General features: G+C 34.9%; 1 protein-coding gene across 1 annotated transcript in view; it reads left to right on the top strand.

Moving 5' to 3' along the window:
• Positions 1-14,679, top strand: part of WDHD1 (WD repeat and HMG-box DNA binding protein 1) — a 52,523-nt gene that overhangs the window by 4,006 nt on the left and 33,838 nt on the right. The window contains exons 3-8 of the mRNA XM_020883071.2: positions 4,024-4,135; positions 8,807-8,958; positions 9,968-10,079; positions 10,241-10,291; positions 11,319-11,414; positions 14,540-14,632. Of these exons, the coding sequence (XP_020738730.2) occupies positions 4,024-4,135; positions 8,807-8,958; positions 9,968-10,079; positions 10,241-10,291; positions 11,319-11,414; positions 14,540-14,632 (616 nt within the window). The remainder of the gene's footprint in view (positions 1-4,023; positions 4,136-8,806; positions 8,959-9,967; positions 10,080-10,240; positions 10,292-11,318; positions 11,415-14,539; positions 14,633-14,679) is intronic.

Raw genomic sequence — 14,679 nt, 5'->3', positions numbered from 1 at the left:
CATGAAAACAAATAATGGACACTAGCATAAAATTTTGTGAAATTTAAACAAAATTTGTACTTTCTAATACTGTGTCACATGTTATTTATTTTTTTTTACAACATAGTATGTCTTTATATTCTCAGAATTGGATTAGAAGTTTCAAGCCTCATTCAAATTTTTTTTTAAAATCACAGATAATAAGCTTTCTAGACTTTTAGCACTAATACTAGATGCTAGAGTAAATGGAACTATATCAAAGTTTTGAGTGAATATAAATTAGAAATCTACCATTCTATACATACTTAGTCAAACAAGTGGAATCAAAATGTCATAAATTTTTTAGTTAGGCAGAAATTCATAAGTTTTCTAATATATATTTTATATATATATATATATATATATACACATACATATTATATATATATGTAGGTATACAAATACTACATTTGATAAAGGTTTGAGAAAGAACAACAAAATAAGAGAGAAATTAGAAATCGTATATTAATTGAAATTGGAGTACTGAATATGAATTAGAAAAAGTGAAGGATTGAGGTCCTGGCTGGAAATCTCAATGTGGGAGTTGACAATATGTAAACGAGATTTAATGCTGTGAACTTGGATGAAATTATCTAGGGAGGGAGTGAATGTATCTTTTTTTTTTTTTAAGAGGTTGTAGGTCTAAGGCCTGGGCACTCCAGAATATTAGGATATCAAGTAGGAGAAGGAGGTATAGCTGAAGAGAATAAGAAGAGATTGCAAGGAAAGTAGAAAATCAAGAGACAAGAATGGTATCAGTCAACCAAATAAATATTTTAAGACGGAGGATATACACTATGGCAAATTCTACTGGTGGGTCAAGTTGAGGGTATTTTTATTTGTTTTGTTTTTAATGGAGTGGTAAGAATAAAAGCTTTGTTACAATGGATTTAGGAGAATAGAAAAGGATTGGAGTTTATGAGGATGACACGCAAAGAATGAGAGTAGTGGAATAGGAATGTGAAGTCAGGAAAGGTAATCTTTAAGGTGAGAAAGATTATAGCATATGTTTCAGTGGAGAGGAACCAAAAGAGGGTTAAGCCAATATTAGAATAAAAAGAGGGAGAATTGCTATAGTGATGTCTTTGAGTGGATGAGAGGAGCTATGGTATAGTAAAAAGCTGGAGAGATTGGCCAAAGATAGGAGCATGGTCAGTTTTATAGAGGAAAGGAGCACCTAGAATGAATGTGGAGAATGTGTGGATAATTTCTGTAGACTGTTTCTGTTTTCTCAGTGAGATAGGAGATAAAGCCATCAGTTGAGAATGGACAGGAGGTAGAGCTTTGAAGAAAGAGGAGTAGATATGAGATAGATGGTTAGTAGAGAGGGTAGGTTGAATGAACTAGGGAAATGTAATTGGATTACAGGGCAGCACTAAAGGCCTAATTCAAATTAATAGTTACGAATTTAAATTGGGATGAAATAATCTGGTTCTGTGTTTTCTCCAATTCTGTTTAGCTCTGTAAGTGCAAATTTGTTAATAAGCAGTGAGTTGGATGTTTAACCACGGTTGGGTTTTTTTGGGGGTAAATAGACAAAGTGAAAGCCAAAGGATTTATTTGAGCGTAACGCAAAGAATTCATTTTAGTGGCAGTGTGGATCTAAACCAGATTAGGAGTTATGTGAGAATTTGAGGAAATGAGAAACAGTGAAAAGGTACTTTCAGTATATTGTAGATAGAATTATAATAGAATTTAAATATTATTGTAGTTAGGATATTAAGGGTATAAGGTGAAACAATAAGTGATTAAGATGCTTGAAACTTTATGAACCAATTGCAGTGTTGATAAAGACAAGATCTAGACTGTGACCATTTGACTCTGAGATAGGATGGAGGACAAGATCAAGTATCAGAAGGTTTCATCTACATAGATATTGAAAATACAGAATTGCAATAGGAATAGTGTTAGAGAATAACAGGGAGCCTTCTGCTAAAAGTCGTTAGGGAACAAGGGATTTCTCTTGAAGAATTTGTAGGTGGTCTGATGACAGTTTCAGGCTTTTTTTTTTTCTTGAGAGAGTAGGGTGTGGCAATAGAATGGCGGGGTTAATAACATAGGGTCCCAGAGGGATGTAGAACAGAAGTCAGCCACCACTTAAGAGGGCTGAAGAGGAAGCAGTGTTCTCAGAGGAGTGTTCAGAAAAAAGCTGATTTTGTTGGTTCCTGACTGTGAATCTCATGAGACCCCCTGGAAGGGCTAGGAAGGGGTGGTTAGATTAGGGAAAGAGCCTTACTGTGGGAGAGAGGATAAAGGCGTGATAGAATTAGTCCTTTGCTTAAAAACTTACAGTGGATTTCTTCATTTATCATCTAACCTAGGACACCTTTGAGAATGAGGAGAAGGGTTTCAAAGTAAAGTACAGTTTTTTAAATTATTTAGTGATTGGCAGATTATTCTTTTTAATAGATCTGTAACATATTACTATTCAAAAACTATTTCAAGACAATTTTTTTGTAAAAAAAATTTGTGACAAAACATAAAAAATTTTTTCAGTTAACACCTATTGTCTTTGAAAAGAGGTGTTATGTTACATCAAGAAAGTGTTGGAAAGAGAGAGATGGATTATCAGTGGTTGTCTTGCAGATTTACCTACATGTTGAGGTTAGAACTCTGTTCTTGGGCACTTGTTACACCACGCACAAGATCATGGCAGAAACTGAAGGGGAAAAGAAATCTGTCAAATTCACCAATTTTGACATAACTAGTACTAATGTGTTTTAAAGTGAAAAATTAGGACAAATTTTAATGCAGCTAATAAATTTTAAAGCAAAAAATTAGGATAAATGCCAAATCAGCTGGGTGCATAAGTCAAGAACGTCCAGGGCAAACTGAGACTTAGAGTCCTTTTATTTGTTTCTTATAGAACCGAATCCAAACTCCTTACTCTCGCCTTATAGTCAGTCTACTTTATTCCCCCTCAATTTCCTGGCTGCCTGCTCCATGTAAACTCCCCTATGCTTTACTAGCTTCTTATTTTGATTCGTGTAGTAGTGTCTGTTTGAAACTGTCCTTTTTACCAATCTCAGCATATCCAGTCCTACCTGTCCTTTTCTTAAAATGAACCCTTCTGACTTTCCAAGTGGAAATTAATTTTTTTCTTCTGAGCATCCATAGTTTTGTTTTTATTTTTGGCTGTGCTGGGTCTTCATTGCTGTGTGGGCTTTTTTCTGGTTGTTACAAGTAGGGGCTACTCTGTAGTTGTGGTGCACAGACTTCTCATTGTGGAGCCCGCTTGTTGAGGAGCATGGGCCTCAGTAGTTGCAGCATATGAACTCAGTAGTTGCTGTTCTGGGTTCTGGAGCACAGGCTCAGTAGTTGTAGCGTGTGGGCTTAGTTGCTGTGCTGCATGTGGGTTCTTCCTAGATCAGGGATCAAACCTGTGTCTGGTCAGGGATCAAACCTGTGTCTCCCGCATTGGCAGGTGGCTTCTTTACCACTGAGCCACCAGGGAAGCCCCCATCCATAGTTTTTTATATGGCTACTCTTTGCAGTTTACCATTTTATTTTTGTATCTTATTTACTGTTGTGTCTAGAGAAGACATAACAAATGAATAACAGCACTCAGAAAACAAGATTTGAGAGACGACAGATAGCCACTTGAATAATCAGCTTTGGATAATTGAGCTCTTGCATTCATCCATTTATTCATTCAACATTTATCAAAGCTTCTGTCAGAGACTGCTTTGTGCTGTAGGCACAATGGTAATTAAAGTAGACCTGGCCCCTGTTGTTACAGAGAGATTACACATTTCACTTCTCATATATTATTGCAAATATCTAAAGAATTTTATGCCAAGGAGAAACTGTAGAGAACATAAACTTAACATTTTATTTTACAGAATGAGAGGTTAACAGTCCTTATTATCGAGGTTAGTATATGTAAAATAAGGAAACATATTGGCTAATACCTTGATATTATTAAAAAAGAGATAAAGTAGCATTCCAAAAAAATTAATAAACCTAAAACTGGATGACTTTTTAATGAGTGTGTTTCCTTCACAGCTGTATTGTAACTTGTGGAAGTGATGGTGATGTGAGGATTTGGGAAGACTTGGATGATGATGACCCAAAGTCCATTAATGTTGGAGAAAAAGCATATTCATGTGCTTTAAAGGTATTAAAAAAAACTACAGCAATTGATATGAAATGACACTGCCATGTGATGTTTGGATGAAAAATGTTTTTATAGAAGTTCTGAATGCAGATATATTTTTTTATTTCTCTTATAATATTTTAAAATGTAATAATGCCATAATTTGCCTAAAATTTTTACAGGTAAAACCTGAGTGTTCTATAAAAAGTGATTAATAGATAGTGACAGTGAGCCAGTTAAAATATATGCAAGAAATTATACCTTATCTTTAGAGTTTTAAATGTTCCTTTTTTCCTTTGAAAATTAACAATATATTTTCAAAATTTTAGCTTACTAATTCATGTAACTTGAGGAATTGTACTGGAAAAAAGGACTGTTTCATTAACTTTTTCAAGATATATACTTATGTCATATTTCTAATGTTTTATTTAAAGTAAATATGGGAATGAGATATAGGTTCCTTGGAGAATGGAGCTATGTTTTCAGAAGGACATTGCAAACTAAGTATCTGAATTTTTATTTTTGATAAATTTTGAGTTAAGTGTATTGTATTTGGATAGAATAAAGAATTTTTCTATAGAATGCATGTATTATTCAAACCTAGACTCATTAAGGTAGATGAGATGGTCTTAAATACTTTAGATATTCTTTTTTAAATAGTCATATAGGATAGAAAATGTCTTCCCAGGAGAAAAATATAAATGTTGTACATTAAATATGAGCTAAATCATAGCAAGGTTATGCTCAAAATCCTTCAAGCTAGGCTTCAGTATATGAACCGAGACCTTCCAGGTGTATATAAGCTGGGTTTCGAAGAGGCAGAGGAGCCAGAGACCAAATTGCCAGCACTTGTTGGATCATGGAGAAAACAAGGGAGTTCAGAAGGGCATCTGCTTCTGCTTCATTGACTGTGCTAAAGCCTTGACTGTGGATAACAGCAATCTGGAAAATTCTTAAAAGAGGTGGGAATACCAGACCACCTTACCTGTCTACTCAGGAACCTGTACGCAAGTCAAGAAGCAACAGTTGGAGCCAGACATGGAACCAACTGACTGGTTCAAATTAGGAAAGGAGAATGACAAGCCTGTGTATTGTCACCCTGCTTAAACTTCCATGAAGAGTATATCATGCGAAATGCTGGGCTGGATGAATCCCAAGCTGGAATCAAGATTGCTGGAAGAAATATCAGCAGCCTCAGATATGCAGATCATACAACTCTAATGGCAGAAAGTGAAGAGAAACTAAAGAGCTGCTTGATGAGCGTGATAGAGGAGATTGAAAAAAACTGGCTTGAAACTAAACACTAAAAAACTTAAGATCATGGCATCTGGTCCCATCACTTCATGAGAAATGGAAGTGGAAAAAGTGAAAGCAGTGACAGATTTTCTTTTCTTGGGCTCCAAAATCACTGCAATGGTGACTGCAGCCTTGAAATTAAAAGATGCTTTTGCTTGTGGAAGGAAAACTATGATAAACCTAAAGAGCATATTCAAAAGCAGAGGCATATAGTCAAAGGTCCATAAGAGTCAAAGCTATGATTTTTCCAGTAGCCATGTACTGATGTGAGAGTTGGACCATAAAGAAAACTGAACACAGAAGAACTGATGATTTAAAATTATGGTCTGCAGAAGACTTGAGGGTCCCTTGGACTGCAAAGAGATCAAATCAGTCAATCCTAAAGGAAATCAATCCTGAATAGTCATTGGAAGAACTGATGCTGAAGCTAAAACTCCTGTACTTTGGCTACCTGATGCAAAGAGTGGACTCATTGGAAGAGACCCTGATGCTGGGCAAGATTAACGACAAAAGGAGAAGGGGATGGCAGAGGATGAGATGGTTAAATAGCATCACGAAATCAGTGGACATGAATTTGAGCAGTGCAAACTCTGGGAGATAGTGTAGGACAGAGAAGCCTGGCGTGCTGCAATCCATGGGGTTGCAAAGAGTCAGACACAATTTAGGGATTGAGCATCAACATCATTCAGCCCATTAGAAGTCCCATGTTAAGTGCGAAAATGTTTGGCTTTAGGAATGGAATTTATAGTATAGGATTAGCTGTATAGGGTTGGCCTCAAAGTTCATTCTGGTTTTCCATAATGAGACAAAACCAGCCCTGATGTGGTGAAGCCACAGAGTGCAGGCCATGTTCTACCCAGCTCATGGCTCTTGTGGGGAGAAGAATTCCCCCATGGAAATAACAGAAATCACTCAAGGCTCGTGGCAAAGAGTTTATTGAAAAGGAGCAGAGAAAGTTTCTGACACAGACATCAGAAGGGGGTAGAGAAAACACCCCTGTCATCAGTTTGAGCAGAGCGTTACATACTTTTAATTAGTCACTAACAATAGATCAAAAGACTGTTTCAAGGTTGTAAAAGTTCTGTTGGACCTTTTTCCCCCCATAACATACATCTTGAGATAACACCAGCACAGGATTAGCTAGGGGGGATGTATTCCTACAACATGTCCTTGGGCGAGATATATTGTCACTGTGTAAGTCTTGAGGGAAAAACAGGTTCTCAGACAAGATATGCGGTTACCATTATAATTATTAACGTGGGGTTAAAGAAGAAAAAAAATACACATGAGCAAGATGTATTGTTTGTGGAGTCTGCGTGACTAGATGGTTTAAGGCAAAAGAATATATAAAGAATGTTGGTCTCCTCCTCCTCCTTGAGGGTCCTTGGACTCCCTATCAACGCGCCTAAGCTTTAGCAGTCTCAATAACAACGTAAATAAAAGCCTGAATGAACTTTTTGGCCAACCCAATACTTCAATGAAAAGATGTTTCCAAATAGCCATGCAAAGTTGGCAATTTTACAATGTATTTCATTTAAAGCATAATTGGTTATAAGGTAAATGTAATTAGGTGCTTTAATTGAGAACAAAGCAGGAAAAAAGTATCACCCTCCAAAATAGTAAAAGTGGAATGTATCAGTGTATCTGTGAGTAGTTAACTATTGTTAATACTTGCCTAGTATTTTACATTGTCTTTTTTTTTCTGGGAAAATCAAAGCTCAGAGGAAGGTCAGATGGCTAGTAAGGAACACAGTGGGCCCAAGTCCGCCTTTACTGGGATTAGTTCCTCCCTAATGTGCCTAGGAAAAGAATAGTCTTGACCTGATCCAGAACACAGCTCTGATCCTTTGCATGGTTCCTTTTTTTTCTTTCATTTTTACTAGTTGACATTATTTACTGGTAGTGAGTTGATCTCCTAGTAGATTTGTTTGAAAATGACTTCAAAGCAAGGCCTTTATTCCGGGCTTGCAAGGGAGTTAGTGTAGTTATGTATTTTAACATTTTCACATGAATAGAGGGCTAAAGTTGTGTTAAACAGCTACCAAGATTCTTTACTGGAGATAACTGAGGATGCTTAGTATTCTACTAAGAAATCTGTCTGCAAAGTAAAGAAAAACCAGGTTGCAGAATTTCTGTCCATGCACATAAATAACTAGTTGGTGTTTTAACAGTTTGTCCACAGAACACTTAGCACCATCAGTGTTGTGTTGAGTTGGTTATAGTTTTTTGTTAGTTCTCTTATTGTTTTCACATTTAAATTATTGTTAGCTTATCTTCAACATTATCAATTTAGTTTTTTGTGGGTTTTTAATTACATACAGTAGTTGCAAACAGGCATAAACAGTATTTTTCACCAGTGTTCCAGTAATTGAACTCAGAGGTGTTTATCACAGTTCAAATTTGAATTGTCTGTACTGTTGTTTGAACAGATGGATATATCTCCCCAAATACTTCTGTATGGTACCTTGCCATTGTATTACCAGGTTCTTCTCCCATTAGAATGGGAGCAGTTGCTGCAGATAAGCTGAGAGGTCCTAAGTGGTGCAAATATGACTAAGACCTATTGCTGTAGGGTAAAGTATGTTCATTAACAAACTTGAGTAGTTTGTGTCTTTTGGCAGTTGTTATTTAATATAAATTAATAAATTGACCATATGACATTTTAAATTGTATGTGGGGTTGGTAGACTATGTCTCGCCCGTCAGGACTTAGTTCTTCCTGGGTAAGTAGTAAAAATTAAGGTGGTAGGGCAGATCCTTAACCTTTTATGATTCTTAGCTAAAAGCTCTGCAGAACAACAGTGTTTGCTGATCATATTCAGATCCTAAAATTTTCTGTTTATTCAAGTGTTTTTATAATACTAAATGAACACTGCACTTCCATTACAGGGGACCTGGGTTCAATGCCTGATTAGGGAACTAAGATCCCACTACTATGTGGCGTGCTTAAAAAAAATGGAGCAGTGAATTCTGCATTTAGACTTTACCCTGTTCCAAAAAGACATCTGATGTTTGTTTTCTGGAAACAGGGCAGCACTGGTAGTGTGTCCATTGTGCTGTTCCCTCATTGAGACTAGCTATGTTTTCTTGTCAGAGTCTCTTTTTTTGTGACATTTGGGAATCCATAAAACACTATTTAATTATTTTTCTTGGCAGAAGTACAAGAAAAATCAGAGGCTAAAAGTTGGGCTGATGAAGGGGAATTAAATTTTCTAAAGACAGCATATAAGTTTCTCTCGCTAATAGCTATTTCAGAAAAGTTGTACATTGAGTGATTATTTTTCTTTTAACATGGATTACATTTGTAAATTTGTTGTTGTTTTTTACAGGATTTTTAACTACTGAGGGACTCCCAATTAATTCATTTTTACCAGTGTTTCTTTTATTTTTCTTCTAGAATGGAAAATTGGTCACTGCAGTATCTAACAATACTATTCAAGTGCACACGTTTCCTGAAGGAGTTCCGGATGGAATATTGACTCGCTTCACCACAAATGCAAACCATGTGGTCTTTAATGGGGATGGTACAAAAATTGCTGCTGGATCTAGGTAAGGCTCTTTGGTATCAGAAAATGAAACAATATTAGGACAAAATGGCCTCGTTGATTGGATTCAGGGTAACATTTTCAGCACTCTAGTCCTTCTTTGTTGTTTTTATTTAATTATTATATTTTAGTCTTTTTTCCCAGTAAAGGTTTTTGATAATAAACTTGTGCTTCTTTGTGAATTGAGATATATTGCTTTGTTGACAGCCTGCTAAGTAAATATTGGAAAAGACTGAGTAAACATGATAATCGGATACAAAATTTTAAAAAATATTTTAGATAGAACCTAGACTGTACAGTTAGGATTTTTGTTTCTCTTGATGCTTATTTGTCATAAGAAGAAAGTGTAATTGGTGAATTGCTGAGTTGGAGTAAAACGCCTAGTGCTTTTTTTTTTTTTTTTAAGATTTACTTATTTATTTTTTGGCTATGGTGTCTTTGTTGCAGAACACTGGCTTTCTCTGGTTGTGGCAAGCGGGGGCAGCTGTTTGTTGGGATGTGCGTACTTCTGGTTGTGGTGGTTTCTCTTGTCTCAGAGCTTGGGCTCTAGAGCGAATGGGCTTTAGTATTTTCGGTGTAGGTAGGTGCGCTCGAGGGCTTAGTTGCTGCACAGCATTTGGGATCTTTCCAGACCAGGGGTCAGACCAGTGTCCGTTGCATTGCAAGGCAGATTCTTAACCATTGGACCATCAGGGAGGTGCTGGCATAGTGCTTTTAAAAATGATTATTACCGTAATTAGATTAGCAAATAATAGAAGCTTAAGGTTTAACTAAGGAAGCCACTTACTAAAAGTATTTGTATTTAACACATAGGAAACCTTGAGTTACGTTTTTATAGCATCTTTATAGAGTAAAACTAAAAGGTAAGTTATTAGATATGGGTGCCAGATTTCACATGTTGCTACAAAGGAATGACGGCATTTATTCTTGTGTTTTTGAAATATTTGGGTCGTAGCTTTTGAGAGCCTTTTGCATGGACATTTATTGATACACATTACTCTTTTTGTTCTTAGTGACTTTCTAGTCAAAATTGTGGATGTGATGGATTGCAGCCAACAGAAAACATTTCGAGGACATGATGCCCCTGTTTTAAGTCTTTCCTTTGACCCTAAGGACATCTTTCTGGTGATCATTTTTTCCCCTCTTTTTGCATTTTATGTTTAAAGCTGTAAGAAAATTAGCATAAAATTTCATGCAATTGATAAAAGCCTGTTTATCAGTTGAACCAGTTTCCATGTAGTATTATGTCTCTAACTATAGAGAAATCTATTGTTTTATTCCTGCAGGCATCAGCTAGTTGTGACGGATCTGTCAAAGTGTGGCAAATTTCAGATCAGGTAAACTCATCAAATTGAATTTAAAACTGTTTGCCTATTTGGTTATATACTGGGTGTTACATAATGTATTATTGGGCCAAATTAGTAATTCTTTTCCTTCTTAGTTCGTTTCTTTTCAGTAGCATAAAATACTGGTTTTGTGATTGAATTCCACAGTAATCTATTCAAAAGTATATGTTGAAGACTAATTGATTTTGTACCCAATCACAATGAAATTGTAGATTTATATTTCATTTTTAGGTTTGTTAAGTCAGTAGGGGAAATTTGATCATTATATATTTACAAACTAATTACCATATTTTGGTCCCTAAATGTTGGGGATTTGAAAATAAGGCATGGGCCACACTTGATTTCGAGAGTCACACAGTTTATTCTAACCCAGCCTGATAGTAGTTTTAAAAGAGGTATGAAGAAAGTGCTTTCTGGATTTCCAGAAGGAACAATTAATTCTTCCTGAGGCAATCAGAGAAGGCTTAGCATTTGTGGGGATGATGTGGCTGATGAGAAAAACATCCCCCACAGATATGCTTCAGCTCATAACCACAGTCTCTTCCCTCATGTTTGAACTGTTTAAAAGAATTGACTTTGACAGCTTGACATTTTACAGTAGATCTCTCAAGTTTCTTTTCATAGTGACTTTAAGATTTTAATGTACTGGAGGTTTCTGTTTGTGTTTATTCAGTGAGTATATTGTTTGCTTATTCTACATAGGAAATATTCTTATTGAGTTAGTTATTTAAGACTTGTGCTCTTTATAATTCTGAAAAACTTAAAGGAACTTAGGTAAATTGAATACTGTATTATAATTAGGTTAAAGTGAATTAAGTTGCTTTTTTCTGAGCGATATATCAGTTTGAAGAAACCACTTATTAAATGTTATTTAGTGCTGCTTATCTTTTGGGGAGGATTTTCATAAAGGGAAATAAATTTTTATTTTGCATTTTATTTTTCATTTTTATTTATTTAAAATGATTATTTTTCAGTCAGATGACTTGGGTTTTCCTGTTTTGTTTTGTTTTTAAATCAGACATGTCCTATTAGTTGGCCACTGCTACAAAAATGCAATGATGTGGTAAATGCAAAATCAATCTGCAGACTTGCTTGGCAGCCAAAAAGTGGGAAGGTGAGTGACTCTTCTTTTTCAACCTTTGTTTTATTTGTATGTTTTAGTCCTTGTAGTCTTTGAGTGTAAGAATAATTTTTCTAATTGTAACTGTTTATTCTGTAATTTTAGAGCTCAAAGCCAATTAATTATTATTGAAAAGTTTAAGAAACATTTCAACTTTAGTCTTTTTTTCTATTTTTTTTCCCTTTATTTTTCTAAATGAAACAGTGTGTAAACAGTCTTGTTATGTCAACTTTTACTACTAGTGTTTAACATTTTGGGGGTACTTGCTGATATAGTTAGACAATGGAAGGATATGAGACATTTGAAAGAAGAGAAGGAGAATGTTTGTATACAAGAAAATGCTTGTATCCCAAGGAAATCAACTGAGGGAAAAATATTACTGATATGAAAATTCAATCAGGTAATTGGAAGCAAAATTAATATATGAAACCACTAACAGTCCTGTATACAAACAGCAGCCATTTAGAAAATATGGTGGGAAAAGAGAAAATAACTTGGAGTAAACTCCAAAAAATGTGTAAGAGCCAAATAAAGGGAAACATGCTACCCAGAAGAGTGAAAGAAAACTTTAGGAAAAAATTTATCCCATTCTTTTCTAAGTTACTTATTTATTGAGGAATAGGTGATCTACAATGTTATGTTAGTGTCAGATGTACAGCATAATGATTCAGAATTTTTGTAGATTATATTCCATTTAAAGTTACACAAAATATTGGCTGCATCCCCTGTGCAATATATCCTTTTAGCTTATTTATTTTATACAATATAGTTTGTGCTTCTTAATCTCTAGCCCCTCTTTTGCACTTTGCCTCTCTTCTCAGTGGTAACCACTAATTTGTTCTTTTATCTGTGAGTCTGTTTCTGTTTTATTTATTCATTTTATTAACTCATTTTATTTTTTAGATTCCAAATGTAAGTAATAGCATACAGTATTTGCCTTTCTCTGACTTATTTCACTAAGCATAATACCTCCAGGTTTATCTATGTTGTTGCAAATGAAAATATTTAGAAAAGTACATTAAAAAATATATCCCATTATTTGAAATGAATTTTTGATATGATATCAGTTATTACCTAAATTATTTATAGTCTTGAAAACATGCAATATAAAATATCAGTAAGATGTTTAGGGGGATCAAAGAACTTATTCTAAAGCCATATGGACAACTAAAAGTTTTGAAAAAGAAAAGTGGTGAAATCTAGTTAAATCAAATATACAGTGTGCTATGGAAATTAAAAGTTTGCTGCTTACTCATGAATGGATAGGTATCTATTAAACAGAGGTGGATCAAGCATATTTGGGAATTTAGTATGTTATAAAGGTGAAGAAAAGGAGATTTAATAAAGGTACAGGCAAAAGGCATAAATACCAGGAGGTGAGAACTTCTGAGAACCATCTTGGGGCCTTCCATGGCGAGTCTCATTATATAGATATTTGCTGTATTGTTTTTCAAATTCTCTGTGTATGTGAAAATTTTGAGTTCGGTAATATAATTTATAAGTTTATAAGTTCGGTAATATAAAAAAATATTTCAGTGGCTAAGGACAAATGTAAACTGAGAGCTTGAAATAATATGATAGAGTTAATTTCTTTGATAGTCAAGAGTTCTTATAAATCAGTAAGATCCCAATAAAAAAATGAACAAGGACATTAGCAGACAGTGTATAGAAAAAGATACACAAATGGCTTTTATATATGAAAATATATGCAGCCTTTCATACTGAGGACTTCCCTAGTAGCTCAGACGGTAAAGAATGTATCTGCAACACAGGAGACCTGGATTTGATCCCTGGGTTGGAAGATCTCCTGGAGAAGGGAATGGCAACCCACTCCAATTCTTGCCTGGAAAATTCTTCAGACAGAGGAGCCTGGTTTGCTACAGTCCATGGGGTTGCAAAGAGTTGGACAGGATTGAGCAACTAACACTTGCTTTCATACTGAAAGAAATACAAATTGAAACATGATCATATGTTTTTCATTTGTCTGATGCTCAAACCTCAGAGGGTTGATATAAACTGTGTGGAAGAGGATGTGGCAGTTTTTATTGGAATGCATGACCAATGGAACTAGTTCTTGGCATATATTCTATAGATATATTTGCACATATGCACTATGTATCACGTATGGCAAAAATGTCTTATCTTTATTTGTAGTAGCAAAAGATTGTAAACATCCTAATTGTTCTTTAATAGAGAACTAGTTAAATTGTGGTATTTATTCCTGGGAGTGGAATACCCTGCAACTGTTAGAATGAGGCATATCTGTTCGAATGAGGCATATCTGTGTCTTCACAAGGAATAATCAATCTTTAGAAATACTAAAACATCAGGCTATAACGCTGTAGATATAGATAGTAGATGGAATGCTACTGTTTATTGTTTCTATTTGCATATATGTACATAATGCATTCATGTATAGCCAGTGCTTAAGTTCTTTGCTTTTGGAAAGTAGAAATAGGATTAGGGATTAGAGAGACTTTTCAATGTATACAGTTTTGTGTCATGTAAACTTTTATGAGTACATTCAGCATTAAAGTAATAGTTGAGAAATCTGGCATGTATTTGTCTTTGCTTATGAAACACTAAAATTTTAAAAACAAATAATGCATTTTTTTGGTAAGTGTGAAAAGAATATGTCATTTTCTACTAATCTGTTTGTTTGGAAGAATACGTAGGAAGATAAGTTTCCTTTTTCTAAGATACACAAAGTATTGTGGCTCTCTTCTCTCCTTCCAGCAAATGAGATGAATTTTTTAAAAATTTTTTATTTGGCCACGGGTTGCGACCTAGTGTTAAACTTGAGCCCCCTGCAGTGGGAGCACACAGTCTTAACCACTGGACCACCAGGAAAGTCCAAGATGAATTTCTAGATCCAAAGTGCTTATATGCCTTAAGAAATGGTATTAAAAATATGAGTATTATAAGTGCTCTCTTTTTCAGTACAAGCAGTTGAGTGATCATCACCCATTCTTTGCTTATTAGGATTTTAAGTAACCTTCTGAGTTTGGTTACTTGCCAATTAAAATATAGCTTTGCTCTTATTTGGATGAATTTTCTGCTTTTTTTCCTGTTTAAACCTAATGTAAACTTTTATTTTAATCATTTATCTTTCTTAATAGTTACTGGCGGTTCCTGTGGAAAAATCTGTTAAGTTATACAGAAGAGAAACTTGGAGTAACCAGTTTGATCTTTCAGATAATTTCATCTCTCAGGTAGGTTTTGTAAGTGATACTTTCAAGAGGCTAATGGGAATATTTAC

Source organism: Odocoileus virginianus, chromosome 6 (genome assembly GCF_023699985.2).
Source record: "Odocoileus virginianus isolate 20LAN1187 ecotype Illinois chromosome 6, Ovbor_1.2, whole genome shotgun sequence".
Lineage (NCBI taxonomy): Eukaryota > Metazoa > Chordata > Mammalia > Artiodactyla > Cervidae > Odocoileus > Odocoileus virginianus.
The sequence above is the reverse complement of the archived record's forward strand: the minus strand, read 5'-3'. Positions and strand labels throughout refer to the sequence as shown.